The sequence below is a fragment of the Suncus etruscus genome, chromosome 6 (genome assembly GCF_024139225.1).
Source record: "Suncus etruscus isolate mSunEtr1 chromosome 6, mSunEtr1.pri.cur, whole genome shotgun sequence".
NCBI classification, from domain to species: domain Eukaryota; kingdom Metazoa; phylum Chordata; class Mammalia; order Eulipotyphla; family Soricidae; genus Suncus; species Suncus etruscus.
Genome location: NC_064853.1, coordinates 34786023 through 34806915, shown reverse-complemented (window position 1 = coordinate 34806915; position 20893 = coordinate 34786023). Strand labels below are relative to the sequence as shown.

Genomic DNA, 20893 nt, shown 5'->3' with positions numbered 1-20893 from the left:
TCCTTTTTTTTTTTTTTTTTTTGTGGGAGAATTTTGGATCACACCCAGCGGCACTAATGGGTTACTTCTGACTCTGTTCAGGAATTACTCCTGGCTGACCCAAGGGACCATTTAAGGGCCAGGTATTGAACCTGGGTCTACTGCATGCAAGACAAAATCCTTATCATTTGTGATATTGCTCCAGCCCCTGACACCCCATTTTGGTACCACTAATACTCTAGAGCACATATTCCCAGGCTATGCAAACTACTGCCCTCTTTTCAGGAAAAAGATTACTCAAAGTACCCCCAGGAAATATGACTTCTGTAATCAAACTAACAGAAAATTTACCAACTACACATGAGGCTACTTTTGATCACCCAGGACTGTTCCAGTACCCCGATCACTGCCAAGGAGGAGTGTGATTATTCACTTTGAGAAAAGTTGATCTCAGAAAGAACTAAAAGCCATGTGCCTAAAAGAACAGTGATGGGTCTATTAGTCAAATTATTGGCTGTCCTCAGTGGCCTATGTAGAAATTAAACTCAAAGCTGAGTGGGAGTTTGTTCTAGTGCCATAGGTCATGTGAGTGAGCGCTTAGGATGGAGTGGTGCATGATGAATCTTGTTTTTCAGTTCCCAAATGTCCTTCTGGTGTCTCATTCTGTGGTTTTGCCACAGCCTGTTACCTTGAGAAAAGCCCTCTTGACATCCTTATTCCGGAGACTGTAGATAATGGGATTGAGAAAAGCAGATATGACATTGTAGAACAGGGCCAACTTTTTGTCTTCTTCTGGGGAAGACTGAGAACCGGGCTTCATGTACATGACCATGGCTGGCACACAAAACATGGTCACCACAGTGATGTGGGAGGCACAGGTAGAGAAGGCCTTGATTCGCCCCTGGGCTGAACGAATCCTCAAGATGGCAATGAAGATGTTGACATAAACAACAAGGATGAGGGACAGTGGGACTAGGATGACACAAAATCCAAGAATAAAGTCTACCCGGTCATTGATTGAGGTATCTGCACAGGCCAACTTTAAGACTGCAGGAATTTCACAGAAGAAGTGATTGATCTTGTTGGGGCCACAGTAGGGCAGGCGCATGGCAAAGAAAGTATAGACCAAAGCAGAGAAGACACCCCAAAGACCACAGAAAATAACCATTGATACACAGAGCCACGGGTTCATGATGACCTTGTACCTCAGTGGGTGGCAGATAGCTACATACCTGTCAATGGACATGATGGCAAAAAGCCAGGACTCAGTGATGCCTAGAACTAAAAAAATGTACATTTGGGTCACACAGTTGGCAAAAGAAATGGTCTTCTTACTGCTTACCATATGTGCCAACATCTGAGGAACAGTTGTAGTTGTGTAGCCCAGATCTAACATGGAAAGGATACCAATAAAAAAGTACATGGGTGTGTGGAGGCGAGAATCCAGGCAGATGAGGATAGAGATCAAACTGTTCCCCAGAAGTATTAATAGGTAGATTAGCAGGAAGGCTGAGAAAAGCAGAGGAGTGTTCCTGAGATTGAAGGAGAAGCCCAAGAGGATGAATTCAGTCACAGATGAATGGTTAGGCATTGTGGTCTACCTTTAATGAAAAAAAAAAAGACAAATTCATACAGAGAACTAGCAAACCTATGACCAAAGTAAGGATTATTGCTGGGATTAGGACAGTGTTCAATATCTAGTGAAGATGAAAAATGATTCCCTACCCAATGTGACCTCCAGTTTTAGTTATTCTTGCCCACTGCCATAACTCCTAAGAAACTAAAAAAAGAGAAATCAGTTCCCACATTCATTTCATGCTCTTTTTCTGACAGTATTATCTATCTAATTCTCAGTTTCTAAGGCTGTGGAATAAAAATGTAAGCAAGCTACTTTATACTTCCCCTTAGCATCTCCTTAATAGTAAGACAACCAAATATCTATATATAATTTGCTCTATGTAATTTGTTTAATTAGTAAGAGAACCTACCTAGTCTTGTTGAAGACATAAAGTTAGTTTCCACTCTAATTTTACCTAGACTAGAGAGCAGTTTTCTGAGTACCACTCACTCCAACTCAGGCCATAGTGTGTTAGAAGCCAAGTTAAATTTCCTCCTGACTTCATTACATATTGAATGAATGACCTTGAATGAACCCTGTATCCCTCTCACTATCCTTTTCAGACTACCTCTTTCAGTACAAATGAGGATATTTCTTCTTCACACTATGGTTTTGCTTTAAATTTTTTGAAAGTACTTAATACTATTTTTGTATGTAAGACATTACCAAAAAGCCTAAGCTTAAAAAAAATTCTTCAAACCAGACTTTGATGCAGATCTGAGCTATTCAATCAAACTTTCTGAGCAATAGTCCACCATACTGGATGCCTACATTAATTTTTACTATCTCAAATACTGTTGCTTCTTCCAACAACAGTAAATAACACATTCACTTTTAAGATTATACCAATTCATAGATATTTTTAACAAGATTTTTCTGAACTTTAGTTTCTTAGCAAAGAAGAGGTAAGGACACCTACACCAAAGGACACAGATGCCCTGTCAGTACGTAGAAAATAGGAGAAATCTAGTGCTGTCAGTTCTATTGCTTCGGTATCAATTTAGCAGACACAAACATCTTGTTCTTTAATCTTTCTTTAATATTCTCCTCTGAAACACCATGAATGCATCTTTACAACAACCTATGTTGTTTAATACATCAGATGATTTCTTGACTACAAAGAATGTTTCACAGTTGGAACCGCTAGGCACTTTTCTATTTCCAAAACCATTTTTCATTATCCAAGACCTTTTAGGGGCCTAGCAGGTACCTTTTGTTTTATCCAGATGGAAAGAAATTGTATCTAGAAACAGTGAGAGTTTTTTTGTTGTTGTTGTTTTGGTTTTGGTTTTTGGGCGACACCCGGCGTTACTCCTGGCTGTCTGCTCAGAAATAGCTCCTGGCAGGCACGGGGGACCATATGGGACACCGGGATTCGAACCAACCACCTTTGGTCCTGGATCGGCTGCTTGTAAGGCAAACACTGCTGTGCTATCTCTCCAGGCCCCGAAACAGTGAGTTTTGAAGAATCTTAGCCCTAGTCTTCCTTGCTATGTGACATTGAGTTGGTAGCTTATTTCTTAAAACTAGGTTTCCTCTTCTATAAAATAGAAATGAAAATATATTTTGAATAAACAAAGTTTTATGAATAAAAGGACCCCAGGATATAAAAATTAAAAAAATCTATATTAGGGACAGTATGAAAAAATGTGCTTCTATTTCTAACATTTTTATACAAGGAGAGTGATTAAAAAAAACTTGTGCTAAAAAGTATTCAATCCGGGGCCGGGAAGGTGGCACTAGAGGTAAGGTGTCTGCCTTGCAAGCGCTAGTGTAGGATGGACCGCAGTTCGATCCCCCGGCGTCCCATATGGTCCCCCCAAGCCAGGGGCGATTTCTGAGCCCATAGCCAGGAGTAATCCCTGAGCATCAAACGGGTGTGGCCCCAAAACCCAAAAAAAGAAAAAGAAAAAGAAAAAAAAAGTATTCAATCCTAGCTTACCACAAATAGTGGTGAGTGCAGTTAGAGAAATAACTATATTAACAATTATCATGACAATGGTAATGAGTGAGAAGTAGAATACCTGTCACAAAGATAGGCAGGAGGTGGAGGAGGAGGGAAATGGGGGCATTGGTGGTGGGAATGTTGCACTGGTGAAGGGGGGTATTCTTTTTTATACCTGAAACTCAACTACAAACATGTTTGTAACCATGGTGCTTAAATAAAGATATTATTATAAAAAAGAATATTCAATCTTTTTAACCTTGAGGAGAGGCTGAGGTCACTTGGAAGATGATGTTTATAAATAATTATGCTTAAGGATACTATTCCATAACCAGATCAGAAACTCAGGATCCCTAAATCCCTTTCTCCCCATCAACCTTCCATTGATGTTCCTAAGGGTAAATTTATTTCTTGGGGGAAAAATTGCCTGATATCAAGAATAAGAACCAGAAAACCTCAGTTTCTCTAGGATTTTTCTGAAAAAGAACAACAGGAGATAGACACCATAACTGCCAAGATAAATATGAGCTCTCAGAAAATGTAAAATTAAGCCACGGGGATATCTTACAGAACATCTTGAACATGCTCACTATGAGAGCTTTCATGATGAAAGTATAAATTGGGATTATTATCTCCATCTCACAGATGGAGGAGATTAAGTCTTGAAGAGGGAGTACTTGGGAAAAACTGAGTCTATCTTCAGCAACAAAAATAATTCCCATGTTGCAGCAAAAATCAAAGATTTTAACAAGAATGAACTGATCAGCATACTCAATTTATTAACATGCTTATTGTCCTTGGTTCTCTTGGGGGAAAGACAAATCATGAGGGCAAAGAATCTTGTGCTGGGATTAATTTAAATGATGTGGATCCATAAATGGTGGTGTTCATGCACACACAGAGAGGACCTTGCTAAGATCAAGGCAGGCAGACTAGTCAGAAATTTGGAAAAATATCATACCTCTTCATCCAATCTGTCACCAAGTTTCACTGCTGCCACTTCAAGATCCCTCTTGTCCACACTGTTCCTCTCTAATCTTCTTACTGTTGTCCAGTTCAAACACTTAGTATCTTCTTTCTTCTGGGTTTCATCTCAGACCTCCAGCTGGACCCATGTCAACCCTCTCTCTAATGTCATCCAGAGCAATCTTTCTAGAGCAAAAATATGGCTATATCACTGCAACCTTCAATAACTTCCTTGCCTGTAGGGAACATAATAACATCATTAGATCAATATCTTGGCCTTTCTTTTAGGGTCACACTAGTTTTGGCCATCCTCCTCCAGGGTAAGTGAGATCATAAAGAGTTTTAGGCATTGCAAAGGACTGAAAGAAAATGTATCATTGTGGCCCAATATGTCACATAAAGAGAGAAGACATGTGACATGTCACAGTGGGAGTTGGATGTATTATAGAAAGTGGGATCCAAAACTCCTGGTGACCTGCTACTCAGTTCCTTGGACTATTTCCCAGTTCAAGGCAAGGCCAAACTATGTTAGAAATTCTGCAGGTTGGGCATATTCCCACCAAGCAGTGGAGCCTGAAAATTTTGTAATTTCACAATAAGAATCAGAATGTGATTTGTAGGTTGAGAGATCTAGGGAAGCCTGACCAAGGGAGAAGGAACGTTTCTAGACCTTCTCTCTCTTCCTATGTTTTCCCTCCTATTCTTCAGAGACCTGGAGGAAATTACCTGTGTGTGTGGAGGTCATGATCCCCTAGGAGAAATCAAGCACTCAACAAATGGTTTGCAAGAGAAAAATGAGTTGGCACTCATTTCTACAACTCCTATCCAGTTTAAGCTAATAAATAATAATAAAACAACAATAATGATAGCTCCTTAGGATACTATTAATAATCTTCCTATTTCTTACTTAGTGCCACAAAGTTACATGCATTTTTCATTCTTTTATTTTATCCCAATAAAGGGATGAGAGTTAGAAATTTAACCTTTGGGTTAAATTTGAGTGCCCTCCAATCAGAATAGCCACTTGTAAAAGAAACAGACTTAGTGCCCACAAGCTTAGTATGAGCTCCACACTGCTAGCCTTTGAGAAGTGTGCTACTCAGCCTACTTTTTGGACAAAGAAAAGAGATGACAAGCTGTCCAGGGACACTACTGTCACCCCTTTGTGACAATATGGTGGCATTGAGCTGCCACAGCACAGATCCTCTCTTCTCCCTGACACCCTTCTCACCCACTCTTCTCTCTCTCTCTCTCTCTCTCTCTCTCTCTCTCTCTCTCTCTCTCTCTCTCTCTCTCTCTCTCTCTCTCTCTCACACACACACACACACACACACCTGAAAAAAAGGTGGGACAAGGGGGCTGTAGGACCGGGAACAGAGTGGAGAAGTACGATGTGGAGCACATTAGGCAGAGCAGCTGTAGGCAGGCAACAATGCTGTGGGGATCTTCTCCATGCACACAGCAGCCAGCCAGATGCTGCTCTTCCCTGAGACTCCCAGTCCCTGTCTGCCCTTCACTCAGAGGAAAGGGCATCCTAAGGAAAGGGCAGAACTCAGGCAGATGGTGCTGAAGTGGGCAATTTGGTACATGTTCTCCTTGTACCACACCCAGCAGCCCCCAGATCTTTTTGTGGGGCCAGGGAAATTAGGAAAGGGCTAGCAGGGCTAGCTGGAAGCCATAGGCAATAAGGCTTAGACTTTCCTGAGAGCCTGGGCAGAGGATCACTACCTCAGAAAGTAAGGACTCTGAGTTGGGTGAGGAACATCAGACTTTAGGACTGTATTGCAGGTTTGTGCCCTGTATTATCCAACCTGCACAGCACTTTTTCCTCACATGCTCCCAGTATCCATGAATTCTGCTCTAGCCCCCAATAGCCCAGCCCTGGACTCCCTGTCCCAGCCAACAGGTTGAGTCTCAACCCTTTTCAGATACTGCATATTGTCCGGGCTGCACTCTGTGGTGGGCAGACAGGAATTAACCAGTTCTGGATCTTTCTCTCCTATGCTCTGGGTCACAGGTCCATCTCTAAACTCAGCAGATCTGTTCTGGGAATCTGCAGAAGGTCACCAAACCTTGGCTCATGCGAGTGATCTTGGAGAATACAGTAGCCCCAGAAGTTGAGTATCTGTCTCTGAAACCTCACTGAGAAAAAATGTGCCATCTCCTGTCGCTTCCTTCCCAAGAAGGGGGCTCATATCTCTCAGTACCACTCCAACACTTAGAGGCTTTGTTTTAGAAAAGCCTATTGTACTGAGCAGAAAGCAAGTGCTATCCCATCCATCACACTCTTAGAGCACCTCTGTCCATCTCTACTACCCACTCACCTCCCACTGCACTCTTCTTCCCTCTGCTTCAGCTTCCAAGACCCCGCTCTCCTTCTGTAGCTCTTATCTGCCCTGCATTTTCTTTGAGGGCTGCAGGATATCTGGTTGCTTTTTTCCTTCTAGATAAGCCCTCACCCCAGACCCTACCATCTCCCAGGTGCATCCTGCCCCACCCCATCCAAGAATCATAGCCAGTCCCTGAAGACACTTGGCACTGATAGCACAGGAATGGTTCCGCCCTGCTGTGGAGTGGTGGAGGCTCTGAAGAACAACCAACAACCCCTGGCATTTATCATCAAGATCAGCAGTATCAATGGTGTGAGCCCCAGGGTCTGAAAGGTGTTGTAATTTCTCTAACTTCACCAGATCTTCAATAGCACTTTTGCAAAGCTCAATAAGGCTTCAATTAAAATGCTGAGGACTGTGGGACTATGGTTTATGGGGAAAAATTACACTCAAAATCAGCAAATAAATTGATCTATAAACATGGTTATGCAAAAATCTATAAAAAGTGAATTTCTCTAAAATATAAGGCATTTATCATTTGATATCTCAGGAAACATGGCATCATTGGCATGGAGAATCTGATGAATGAAATCTGTACTTTTAAAAAATGTTTTATAGAGGCAAATTATTTCCTCTGACCCTTCAAAGGATTTTCTCCTTAAAGTGAAATGAAGAAAAAGACCTTTCCTTTTGTAGAAGGTGGTGATGTTGGCAATAGGGAAGACCAGATCAACAGGTTGATTAAAATAATGAACTGTGGTACCTACCATATTTTTGTAATCTGGCCAGCTAATGAGTTTTTAAACCTAAAAGAATAGAAGTGAAAAAACTAAAATATAACATATCTGCAAAACCCCTATACAGTCAAACCCAAATGGGTTAAAGACCTGGATATCAGCCCCGAAACCATAAGGTATATTGAACAACACACAGGTAAAACACTCTATGACATTGAGACTAAAAGCATCTTTCAGGAGGAAACAGCCCTCTAAATACAAGTGGAAACAGAGATAGACAGTTGGGATTATATTAAGCTGAGAAGCTTCTGCACTTCAAAGGAAATAATACCTAGGATACAAAAGCCACCCACAGACTGGGAGAAATTATTCACCCAATACCCATCAGACAGGGGCTAATATCTAAGATATACAAGTTATTGACAGAACTTAACAAGATAAAAACATCTAACCTTATCAAAAAAATGGGGAGAAGAAATGAACAATTTATTAAAGAAGAAATACAAATGGCCAAAAGACACATGAAAAAATGTTTCATGTCACTAATTATCAGGGAGATGCAAATCAAAACAATAAGGTACCATCTCACGCCACAGACACTGGCACATATCACAAAGAACAAAAACAATCTATGTTGGCGGAGATGTGGGGAGAAAGAAACTTTTATTCACTGCTGATGGAAATGTCATCTAGACCAGCCCTTATGGAAAACTGTAGCATGAAATAATTAACGATGAGGCTGGATGGTGGAGGATACCATCCAGCCCACATGGCTCTGCAACCTCCATGCAGCCGGCGAGTTCCAGGCCCAGGTGAAATCACTCACTCACAGTCAGGCGTCAGGAAGCAACAACTTTATTCAAGCCCTAGCCACCACAGGTGTGTGGCCTATGTCAACCTTTTAAGCATTCGCCCTGCATCTTATCTCCTGTTAGCCATCTTCCCTTTGGGCTCCATGCGGCCCAAAGATCCAAAAGCCAGGAAGCCAAGCCGGGCCAAGAGAGAAACGGCAAAAGGGCAAAGAGCCAAAAAGGGCCGAATTCCCTTGGTCCCAACCTTATCTACCTTTTTCCAAACCCCTCCCAGGAATGGGAGGGGCTTGCAGGTAAAGTTACACCTACTATCCGGTTCAGACCCCTCCCAGAAATGGGTGGGTCTTAGGGTACACCACATTTCCCCCTTTTTTAAATATTTTCATGCGCCAACGTAATAAAGTGAAAATTAATATACCAGCCCTTTTCAAAAACATATTATTTGCAAAATATACTTTACACCTGTAACCTAAAATTCTATTAATGCTTTTTTACCAAGCACTATTTTGGAACTTTCATGTTCCTATATTTTTAAACTATATTGGGGGAACTTCACTGTTCCTATATTTTTTCTATACACAAGTACTTTAGCATACATGCATAACATACATTTTAAAAACAGGCTAAGTACATTAAAATACACAGTAAAACATTTTGCAATTGAAAATATTAACTTTGAAAGACAACAAAACACATTTAAATTATAAAGAAAATGACTTAAGACAAAGATGCAGGTGGTTAGAAATTAGATGTTTAAATGAGCTAAACTGAATGACTTCCCTTTTATTTTTATTTTTTAACTACTAAGTAAAACTTATCCCATTACCAACTATGAGTAAAATATTACTACCCACTAATTTTCTACACCTAAAACCATAGTTTAGATGATTAATTTGTCCCACGTTGATCTCACCACGTGGCTTCTTTAAACTTTTAAAGTTCAGATGTTTTGTCCCACGCTGATCTTACCACGTGGCTTTCTTCCGTAGTTCCAGGCTTCGCTGCCGGTTTGTGATCTGGAGCGAGGATTTCAGGTTTTTCGCTTTTTCGGGCAAAGCTGAGCCCAGCCAAGCCGATTCCAGCCGAGATCCCAGCCGAGCCGAGCTGCTTGGAGCTTGCCGCTTGGAGCTTTTTGCCGCAGGGGCTTCACCGCTGCCTTTTTTCCCCTCTGGGAGCACTTTGGATGTTCAGAGTTCCAAGTGATTTAAACTAAAAGTTCAGTTCGAAATTTCCAAAGTCGAAATCCAAATTCAAGCCAAAGGTCATTTTCAGAAAATTAGTCCACTTTAAATACAGTCTTTTTTCTCCTCCGTTTCCAATTTAGACTTTTAATAAGTCTTTGAAGAGGCCCAGGTTTTTGTTTCTTGTAACAAAGTTTCAGTTTTGGGCCTGGGCCTGGGCTGGAGGTGATGAAAGCTTCCACCTCTCTTGTTTTATTTGCCCTTCTTTTCCTAGAAGGGGTTACGGCCATATTTGAACATGGCTCCACGTGGCCCAGTGTTTTGGGCTCAGTGCACCCGAAAAGAGCCAAAATGAAACAGAAGAGCAGAAATCTCACCATTTTCGCTGTTTTGTTGGGTTCAGGATTCAGGTCAAAGTTCGGAGCGCCAGATGTTGCATTAAATAATTAACGATGGGGCTGGATGGTGGATGATGCCATCCAGCCCACATGGCTCTGCAACCTCCATGCAGCCGGCGAGTTCCAGGCCCAGGTGAAATCACTCACACGCAGGCTTCAGGAAGAATCATCTTTATTTATGCCCTAGCCACCACAGGTGTGTGGCCTATGTTAACCTTTTAAGCATTCAGCAATATTTTGCTAGCCCTGCATCTTATCTCCTGTTAGCCATCTTTCCTTTGGGCTCCATGCGGCCCAAAGATTCAAAAGCCAGGAAGCCAAGCCGGGCCAAGAGAGAAACGGCAAAAGGGGCGAAAAAAGGGCCCAAATTCCTTTCGTCCCACGCTTATCTAACTTTTTCCCGACCCCTCCCAGGAATGGGAGGTCTTGCAGGTAGGGTCACACCTATTATCCGGTTAAGACCCCTCCCAGAAATGGGTGGGTCTTAGGGTACACCACAGAAAACAATATGGAGATTCCTCAAAAAACTGGAAATTGAACTCCCATATAATCCGGCTATACCATTCCTAGAGATATACCCTAGGAACACAAAAAAGCAATACAAAAATCCCTTTCTTCCACCTAAATTCATCACAGCACTATTTACAATAGCCAGACTCTGGAAACAACCAAGATGCCCTCAACAGATGAATGGCTAAAGAAACTGTGGTACATATACACAATGGAATATTATGCAGCCATCAGGAGAGATGATGTCATGAAATTTTCCTATATATGGATGGACATGGAAACTATTATGCTGAGTGAAATAAGTCAGAAGGAGAGAGACACACACAGAATAGAATTTTAAGAAAAATAAAAGGCATTATTTTAATAATGCCCAGAGATGAGGGCCAGAAGGACCAGCTCACAATATGAAGCTCACCTCAAAGAGTGGTGAGTGCAGTTAGAAAAATAATATACTAACTACCATGACAATCTTTTTTAAATATATATATATTATTTAAACAACTTGATTACATACATGATTGTGTTTAAGTTTCAGCCATGTAAAGAACACCACCCATCACCAGTGCAACATTCCCATCTCCAATGTCCCAAATCTCTCTCCTCCCCACCCTACCCCCACATGCACTCTAGACAGGCTTTCTATTTCCCTCATACATTCTCATTGTTAGGATAGTTCACAATGTAGTTATTTCTCTAACTGGACTCATCACTCTTTGTGGTGAGCTTCATGAGGTGGGCTGTAACTTCCAGCCCTCCTCTCTTTTGTGTCTGAAAATTATTATTGCAAGAATGTATGGGACCGAAGAGATAGCACAGTGGCGTTTGCCTTGCAAGCAACCGATCCAGAACCTAAGGTGGTTGGTTCGAATCCCGGCGTCCCATATGGTCCCCCGTGCCTGCCAGGAGCTATTTCTGAGCAGATAGCCAGGAGTAACCCCTGAGCACCGCCGGGTGTGGCCCAAAACCAAACACACACACACAAACACACACACACAAGAATGTATTTTATTTTTCTTAAAACCCATAGATGAGTGAGACCATTCTGTGTCTTTCTCTCCTCTCTGACTTATTTCACTCAACATAATAGATTCCATGTACATTCATGTATAGGAAAATTTCATGACTTCATCTCTCCTGACGGCTGCATAATATTCCATTGTGTATATGTAACACAGTTTCTTTAGCCATTCATCTGTTAAAGGGTATCTTGGCTGTTTCCAGACTCTTGCTATGGTAAATAGTGCTGCAATGAATATAGGTGTAAGGAAGGGATTTTTATATTGTATTTTTGTGTTCCTAGGGTATATTCCTAGGAGTGGTATAGCTAGATCGTATGGGAGCTCGATTTCCAGTTTTTGGAGGAATCTCCATATTGCTTTTCATAAAGGTTGAACTAGATGGCATTCCCACCAGCAGTGGATAAGAGTTCCTTTCTCTCCACATCCCCGACAACACTGCTTGTTCTCATTCTCTGTGATGTGTGCCAATCTCTGGGGTGTGAGGTGGTACCTCATAGTTGTTTTGATTTGCATCTCCCTGGTGATTAGTGATGTGGAGCATTTTTTTCATGTGTATTTTGGCCATTTGTATTTCTTCTTTGTACCATGACAATCTTAATGTGTGAGAGAAGTAGAATGCCTGTCCTGAATACAGGCAAGGGGTATGGGAGGAGGGAGATGGGGGCATTTGTGGGGGAATGTTGTACTGGAAAAAGGAGGGGTGTTCTTTTTGTGATTGAAACCCAACTACAGTCATGTTTGTAATAATGGTGTTTAAATAACGGTATTATTAAAACCCCCACACTGAAAAATTAAAAAGCACACCTCTAAAAAATTAAAATTCTATAAGTCAAAGTTAAAAATTAAAAAAGCACTGGCACCAAGTGAGAGGAAAACACAATAGATTAAAATTTGTGGGTTCTAGCAAAAGAATCACTTAGTGAGAAATATACATTGTAAAAAACCTCTATTAGAAGAAAAAAAAGATTCTTGCTTCCACCATGACAGCTGAAGAAAACAATTTGTGGCTGTATTTTTTTTTGTTTGTTTGTTTTTGAGAAAATGCATAATACTGATAGTGATCTAGCCAGAATAGCCAGAGGGGGAAATCATATTCTAAAGTCATGAATGAAAAAAGTAACATCCTAAAAATTCAATCCATTCTAAGAGAGATATTGGAATATAGTTTTAATAAATTATATAATTTAGATATACTAGACAATGGTTTCAATGCTATAACTACATGAGTTCCTTTGAAAATAAATAGGTATCCTGAATAGCTATATACCTGTTTACACAATTAAATATGGAATTAAAATCTTTTCATGAAGAAAATTCCCCAAGTTTTGAAAAATCCAAAACTGTATGCTGTATGTACTCACTTGTGAATTCTATCAACCTTATTTTTTTTTAATTTGTGTCTTATTCTGTGGATTTCAAGGAGCAACTCCTGGCTATCTGCTTGAAGGGCTCCTGAGGATATCAAGGGATCATGCATTGCTAAGAATTAGATTTTGTGTTTTGTATATAAAGCATGTGATCACATTGTTTATTGAGTTATCTCTGTTGACCCCAATAAACTTTACACTTTATACAGTGACAGAAATTGAACTCAGGGCCTCAGAAAGGCAAGACAAGTGCTCTACTGCTGAACTATATGCCCACTCTGAATTCTACCAATAAAAAATATTTTTTGTATTGCTTTAAGAGCATTTTGAGACAAAGCCAATGTATACATCATATACATCTCACTTTTCTCCAACTTTCAAAGATCACCTTGTAAAGATGCTCACTTTAATGAGATCTGCAACCAGATTTATCCCTAATAAAACTTATACTTATATATATATATATCTACATATGAGACTCTTTTCATGAATTCCTTTCAAAGTTATGCAGATTTTCATCAACTATTTAGTCAATTATATTTAATATCAATGTATTTAATTTGATATTTCTTTTATAATCACAGCTTTTATCCCTCTGGAAAAACACCATTTTTGTTAAACTGCTTAATAACAAACTTCTCTGTATTGGGGATGAGGGAATTTTGCTGGCACACATACCCTGCAGCACACAAGTATTACTCCTGATACAGCACTTAGGAGTCACTCCTAGCAGACTTGAGGTATCATATAGGGTGCCATGATTTGAACTCAGTTTGGTTATGTACAAAGCAAGCAGCCTATCCACTGTATTATTACTCTGGCCCTATATTTTTATTATTACCAGATATTTTGGCTAATTAATTAACTAACTGTTTTAGCATCTTTATACACTAATATGTTTATTAAAAGTTAGTATTATTACTGGTATGACTGAGGATAGTAAAGACATACAAAGGCTACAGTATGAAACTAAACACATCTTATTAGTATTGTCATGACTCACATAGAGACATGGCAGCCCAGCCATAGGACTTTGTCCCCCTTAAGGCTTAGTGGGAGGAAGTTTCAGTCCCCAAATGAAAATTACAGAAGGATACACAGCTCACCAGCTCTAGTGACAAAGGCTGTAATGTCTTGGGAGATGAAGCTTCCTGGCTAATCCAGCCTGGGGGCTCTGTGTTGTGCTACTACAGTGGACAGGAAAGGTTCAGCTGGTCAGGGATTTGCAATCCACCCCCCTACCTCACTCTGATGTGAAGAAGACTCCTGGGGCTGACAGCTGAAAGTCCTTCCCCTCCTGACTTCTTTGCAGCCAAAAACACCCATATGAGAGGTACAGGTATATTCTGCACAGCCTTTCTGCTAAGAAGGAGTGACCTGCTTTTTATTGCAATGCAGTAGACCAGAGAAACCAGATTGAAGGCTTGGCAGAAGGAAGGAGCTACCTAGACAAAAGAGCAGTTGCTGGGTATCTGCAGGTTTGATGGAGGGATATTGGTGGGGTCTTCCTTCCCTGTCATCTTCAACTATTATTTTCTGACTTACACAAAGGGACACTTGCCCTTAGTATGAATGGGATCTCCAAAACCTTTTTTTAACTTTTTCTTTTTCTTTCTTTCTTTCTTCTTTCTTCTTTCTTTCTTTCTTTCTTTCTTTCTTTCTTTCTTTCTTTCTTTCTTTCTTTCTTTCTTTCTTTCTTTCTTTCTTTCTTTCTTTCTTTCTTTCTTTCTTTCTTTCTTTCTTTCTTTCTTTCTTTCTTTCTTTCTTTCTTTCTTTCTTTCTTTCTTTCTTCTTTCTTTCTTCTTTTTCTTTTTTTTGCCACACACAGCAGCACTCAAAAATCGCTCCTGGCAGGCACAGGGGGCCTTATGGGATGCCAGGGATTGAACCTCAGTTCGTCCCAGGTCAGCTGTGTGCAAGGCAAAGGCCCTACCACTTGGCTATTGCTCCAACACCTTTCCAGACCCTACCATGGCACCTTTCCATACTTGACCAGATCTCTTTCAGGAGCATCCTCCTGTTCCTTTCCTAGAATACCCTGGATTTCCCTGACCACACATGTTTTCCCTCTTCTCCATCAGAAAACCAGAGATTAGGATACAACAAAATATTTGGCAAATGGAGAGTGAATAGAGAGTTTTTCTAGTGAGAGAAGTAATGATCTTTCACCACTATCACCTTTCAGAGACAGCAGAACAAGTGGTTATGAGTTTGTTAGTCTATACTGCCAGGGTCCCAAGATTTAGGCTTGATCCTTCAAGAAACCAGTTTGAGGGAAGAACAGAGCCAGCCTTAAAGCAAAGAAAACTGGCACTGAAACAGAGAGCGCCAACGGCCATCTGTGTCTCCACAAGATGCACTGAAGAGATCTAACAGCCTGATAGAAAGATTAAGACATAAAATACACAAGCCTATACAGGAAGGAGATTGAAACCCAAAGGTGGACACAGCAGAAGCAGGTGGGAGTCTGAATGACATACAGGCAGGTGCTGAGAATATCTGGCAGCTCAGCACTATGACTCAGAGAAAAGAGCATCCCACATGCATTATCCAAAAGGATAATATCTTTTAGTAGTTGTGCAATTAGCATCATCATGGCTGGGAAGTCTAAATATATGGGTGAAGATTGGGCAGACCCTAGTGAGAAAAGCTTTACATTCTATAGTTTACTAATGAGATGTAAAAATCATGTCTGTGAGACAGAATATTTTAGTAGGTGGTCCAGGAAGAGGGATAAGGAGAGGTCACTGGAAAGTTGTTGGGAAAGAGGAGGGAAGAATTTCCTCTTTAAAATTTTCATCTTACTGGCCTTGGGGCTGGAGAGAATGCACAGTGGTAAGGCGTTTGCCTTACGCGCAGAAGGATGGTGGCTCAAATCCCGGAGTCCCATATGGTCCCCTGAGCCTGCCAGGAGCGATTTCTGAGCGTAGAACCAGGAATAATTTCTGAGCACTGCCGGGTGTGACCAAAAAAAATTTTTTTTTATCTTACTGGCCTCAGAATTTGCCATTCACACTATTGACCAATTACTATCCTTAAAACTTTCACTCCCACTGTCTGTGCTTGAGCTTCTCTGGCTCTCTTCTTCCCTTCCTATACATTTTTCTATGAGATATTTTCTTCATCCAATTATTTGTGTTCTCTATGACAATACAAAGTTATCACAACTGTTCTTTAACAATCAAGACTCAGATAATTTAGTCTTTAGATTTCCACCATCATCCTGTAGCAGTCAGTCCTCATAATCATGTCTTCAGCCCTGTACTTCAGAACCTTGTATGCACGAAAATACCACTTAGCTTTCTGAACCTGAAAGGCTATCAGTGAATAGGCACTTTCTAGAGAATAGGTATATTTCACTCAATCTCCACTATGAAAGAGCCATTGCTCCCATTTTATAGGTGGAAACTAAGAGATTTCAGTTCTGGGTTGAAAGTATCTTACAGCCAACTGCCACAGATTTCCAGTGCAATCTTTGTAAATTCTCAACAAGTGACCTTCCCTCCAGATTTGGACAAGTACACTCCCTCAGTAGAACTCATCAGTGAACAGAAATTTAATAAGTCCCCTACTAAAAGCATTTCTATCTTGCCTTATGTGTATGAGGGTTGTTTCTGTAGAAAAGCCTGTGGGAAGTCAGTATCCTATATTCTTCTGCAGGTCTGACTTTAGATCTTCTCTCTCTCAGAACTACCCTACTTTACTCATTCATTTTTCTTCTTTCTGTCCTTCTTTCTGTCCCACAATATGGGAGTACTTAAGGTTTACTTCTGTTTCTGTATTCAGGGATCATTTCTGGTGAACTGAAAGGACTAAACAGAGTGCCAGGAATCAAACCCAGATCAGCTGTGTGTCCTTCCCATTGTACTGTCCCCTTTCTTTTGCATCCCACTCAGCAAAGGTTTAACCAAATCCCTACAAGGTGGTGAGTTTGTGTGTGTGTGTATGTGTGTGTGGTGTGTGTGTGTGTGTGTGTGTGTGAGAGAGAGAGAGAGAGAGTAAGAGAGAGAGAGAGAAAGTGAGAGAGAGAGCCAGTTTCTATCAGTTCTGTTCTTCTTTCCCAAGGCCAAGACTAGAACAAGAAAGTCCTTAAGTCCTTGTCTGTCTTTTTTAGGCAGATCACCATGCAGAGCCTTGACAAGAAAAACCATACTGCAGTGTCTGAGTTCATCCTCCTGGGTTTTTCTAGTGAATCACAGGTCAGAATGGTCTTGTTCACCTTCTTCCTCCTCCTCTACCTCATCACCCTTCTGGGAAATGGACTCATCGTCTCCTTGATCTATCTGGATTCACACCTTCATACACCCATGTATTTCTTTCTTAGCATCCTATCCCTGGTAGACATGAGCTATGTCACCACCACTGTTCCCCAGATGTTGGTTAATATGATATATCCAAGAAAGACCATCAGCTGGGGTGCATGCTTAGCCCAAATGTTCATCTTCTTGGTCCTAGGCATTGCTGAGTGTGTCCTCTATGCCATCATGGCCTATGACAGGTATGTGGCTATTTGCTTCCCCCTTCACTATTCCATCCTTATGAACCGTTCTGTTTGTATCAAGATGGTCATACTCTGTTGGTCTATTAGTATAGCTGGGGCTCTGATCTATACTATCTTCACCATGCGTCTGCCCTATTGTGGCCCCTACAAAATAAACCACTTCTTTTGTGAAGTCCCTGCTGTCTTGAAGTTGGCCTGTGCAGACACATCTTTCAATGACAAATTGGACTTCATCTTGGGTTTCATTCTACTTTTGGTACCACTCTCCCTCATCCTGGCCTCTTATGTCCGTATCTTTGCTTCCATCTTAAGAATCCGCTCAACTCAAGGTAGACTTAAGTCCTTCTCTACATGTGCTTCACATGTCACTGTGGTCACCATGTTCTATGGGCCAGCCATGATTATGTACATGAGACCTGGCTCCTGGTATGACCCAGAGAGGGACAAAAAACTAGCACTGTTTTACAATGTAGTCTCTGCTTTCCTCAATCCCATCATTTACAGCCTCAGGAACAAAGATGTAAAGGGAGCCTTTCTGAAAGTGCTTGGTAACAAAAAGACAGCTCGGTGATCCAGGATATTTCCCTGAATTGTTCAGAGAATGGGAAAATTCAATGGGACTCATGTGGTGTCATAAAAGTGTATCATATCTGACCATCTTCAACCTTCCTGATGCTGTAAAGCTGTGAATATCCCTAAACTGTAGTCTCTCTGTTAGTTGCAAGAATTTTAAGAAAAATGAAGTCATGAAATTTTCCTGTACATGGAAACTATTATGCTGAGTGAAATAAGTCTGAGGGAGAGAGTTAGACACAGAATAGTCTCACTCATCTGTGGGATTTAAGAAAAATAAAAGACAGCATTGTAATTATACCCAGAAATGAAGACTGGATAGAGATAAAGGCTGGAAGGACCAGGCCATGATATAAAGCTTACCACAAAGAGTGGTGAGTGCAGTTAGAATAATAACTATACTAACAACTATCATGACAATGGTAGTGAGTGAGATAAATAAAATGCCTTTCTCAAAGACAGACGGGGCAGTGGTGTAGGAGGGAGATAGGGGACATTGATGGTGGGAAGGTTGCATGGTGAAAAGGGTGTACTTTTTATGACTGAAACCCAACTACATACCCCAACTACACATGTTTGTAATTATGGAGCTTAAATAAAGATATTATTAAAAAATATATATTTTAAATACCAAAAACAATTTCAAGAGCCACCAGCCAGCATCTCTATGGAATATTAAAAGCAAAAAGTTCCTTCTACAAAGACTAAGTTGCTTGCTTTACCTGGGTTCTCTCATCATAATTGGAAGTGAATGTCAGCTAAACATAACCACAGTCAAATATTTAACATGTACATCGTCTTTTCTAGTAAGCAAAGGATTTGGGAGGGATAAAAAATGACATCAGAGTAGTATACTGTAGTAAGCTAGTATACTAGTAGTATTGTAGTATACTATGTGGGAAAAATTTGATTTAACTCCCTGACATGAATTTAAGGTAATGTTTAGCCTTGCTTTTTGCACTGGAATTTACAAAATCCAAGCCTGAATTATTTTATAGATACCTGTGTAATTAAATGGCTAGTAATTAGTCTGGTTAGAACTAATCCTATGAAACTGTTGCATAACTTTATATTGTCTTTTTTGAGAAATAGTTTTATGAAAGAAAAATATGTATATATATTTTTTTATATAGAAGAAAGATCCAAAGGCAGAAACACAAAGGGAGTATAAAATGTAATATAACCAAGAATTCATTTATCATAACCTGAATAAATATTGATATTTTTTAAATAGTCTGAGTCTTCTTTCTGTTTTTAGTTTAAAAAGTGGTGTTGAGTGAGTTGGAGATCCTGGTATTGCATGCCTACCCCCAGTATTCCTAGTTATGACTCTAATAAACCTCCAGGCACCATCACTGTAGCATTACTGATCCACACTGGGCTATATTCTGCTGAACTCTACTGGATATGATCCCAATTTGTTTTTTTGGGGGTCACACCTGGCAGCGCTCAAGAGTTACTCCTGGCTCTATGCTCAGAAATCACTTCTGGCAGGCTCGAGGGATCATATGGGATGCTGGAATTTGAACCACCATCCTTCTGTGTGCAAGACAAATGCCCTACTGCCATGCTAGTTCTCTGCCCCCCTTTTTTTGATGATCCCAATTTTAAAAAAAATTAAATGATTACAGATAAAGAGAAGATATCTTTTAATATTCCTATTTCCCCTGAATCAACCACTACATTGAAGTCTACTCAGTGTGTTTCTAACTTTTGTATAATCAAATCATTGAGTAATAGATACGACTTCTTATTGTATTCATTAATTAATTTTTTGTTTGTTTTTGGGACCGTACCTGGCAATGATCAGGAGTTACTCCTGCCTCTGTATTCAGAGATCATTCCTGTTGGGCACAGGGCGCCAAATGGGATTAAACCCAGGTTATCCAAGTGCAAGGCAGGCATTCTACCCATTGTGCTATAGCTCCAGCCCCTTATATGGATTTTTTTTAATGATTAATGGTAGAATGATATAAGTATTATGTTGAGAAAAGCTAACTCAACATCAAGTTTCTGGTATATACCAATTCACTTAACTTGTCTTATTTATTTATTAACTTTTTTTTTGGAGGGTTACCTCCCAAGCAGTGTTCAAGGGGTCTTAGGACCACTCCTGGTGATATCCAGCAAAATGGCTGTTCAATATTAGGATTTGAAGGCATGGTGCTACTTGAGCCCTACAGTGTTAAAGAATACCAGGGCGACCCTGGTGGTGCTCAGGGCCCTCCCAGGACTATACACAATGATGCTTGGGAGGCAATGTGGTACCAGGGATTAAACTCAGGTATCCCTTGCACTATTCCAATGGTCTTCAATTTATCTTAATTAATTAATTAATTTTGGGGCCACACCTAGTAACGTTCAGGGGTTACTCCTGACTATGCTCTCAGAAATCACACCTGGCTTGGGAAACCATATGGGATGCTGGGGGATCAAACCGCAGTCTGTCCTAGGCTAGTGAGCAAGGCAGACATCTTACCACTCTGCATCACCGCTCCAGCCCCTCAATTTACCTTTAGCAAGCATTTGAGTATGCCACAATTCATTGATCTAAATATATATTGTTAACATTAAATTTTTGGCTTATTTAAATAATTCTACAACAAATGTCTTTATACAGTTCACACATATAAGAATATAAAATATTTTCTAAGATTCATTTATAGAAGTAGACTTTTCAGATTATAGGAATAAGTAATCTCAAATATACTAGATACTTGTAAATTCTTTCAAGTAGTTATACCAATCTCTACCTCTTATGATCATCAACTTTGATATTATCTATTTTCAAGCATTCTAATGTTTTCTATCTCAAAGATGGAAAGCAGTAGCAATGTTTTTGCTTTAGCAGTACTCCCCTGATTGCAAGTCAATCAACATTTTTTTATAATATTGTTCAGAGTACTGCCTTGGGAGGAGGCTCTGCAGTCCCTTGTTTCTTATTTCTTTTTTTTTTT

General features: G+C 40.3%; 2 protein-coding genes and 1 pseudogene across 2 annotated transcripts; 2 read left to right on the top strand and 1 right to left on the bottom strand.

Moving 5' to 3' along the window:
• Positions 1 to 637: 637 nt before the first annotated feature.
• On the bottom strand, positions 638 to 1570 carry LOC126011700 (olfactory receptor 6N1-like). Its single transcript, XM_049775508.1, has one exon. It carries the CDS (start codon positions 1568 to 1570, stop codon positions 638 to 640), a length of 933 nt encoding a protein of 310 aa, XP_049631465.1.
• Positions 1571 to 5960: 4390 nt separating this feature from the next.
• Positions 5961 to 7656, top strand: LOC126011699 (60S ribosomal protein L7-like; annotated as a pseudogene).
• A 9330-nt stretch (positions 7657 to 16986) lies between these two features.
• LOC126011215 (olfactory receptor 2A12-like) lies at positions 16987 to 17934 on the top strand. The gene has a single exon (XM_049774951.1). The coding sequence runs from the start codon at positions 16987 to 16989 to the stop codon at positions 17932 to 17934; it is 948 nt and encodes a 315-aa protein (XP_049630908.1).
• The last annotated feature ends 2959 nt before the right edge of the window (positions 17935 to 20893 follow it).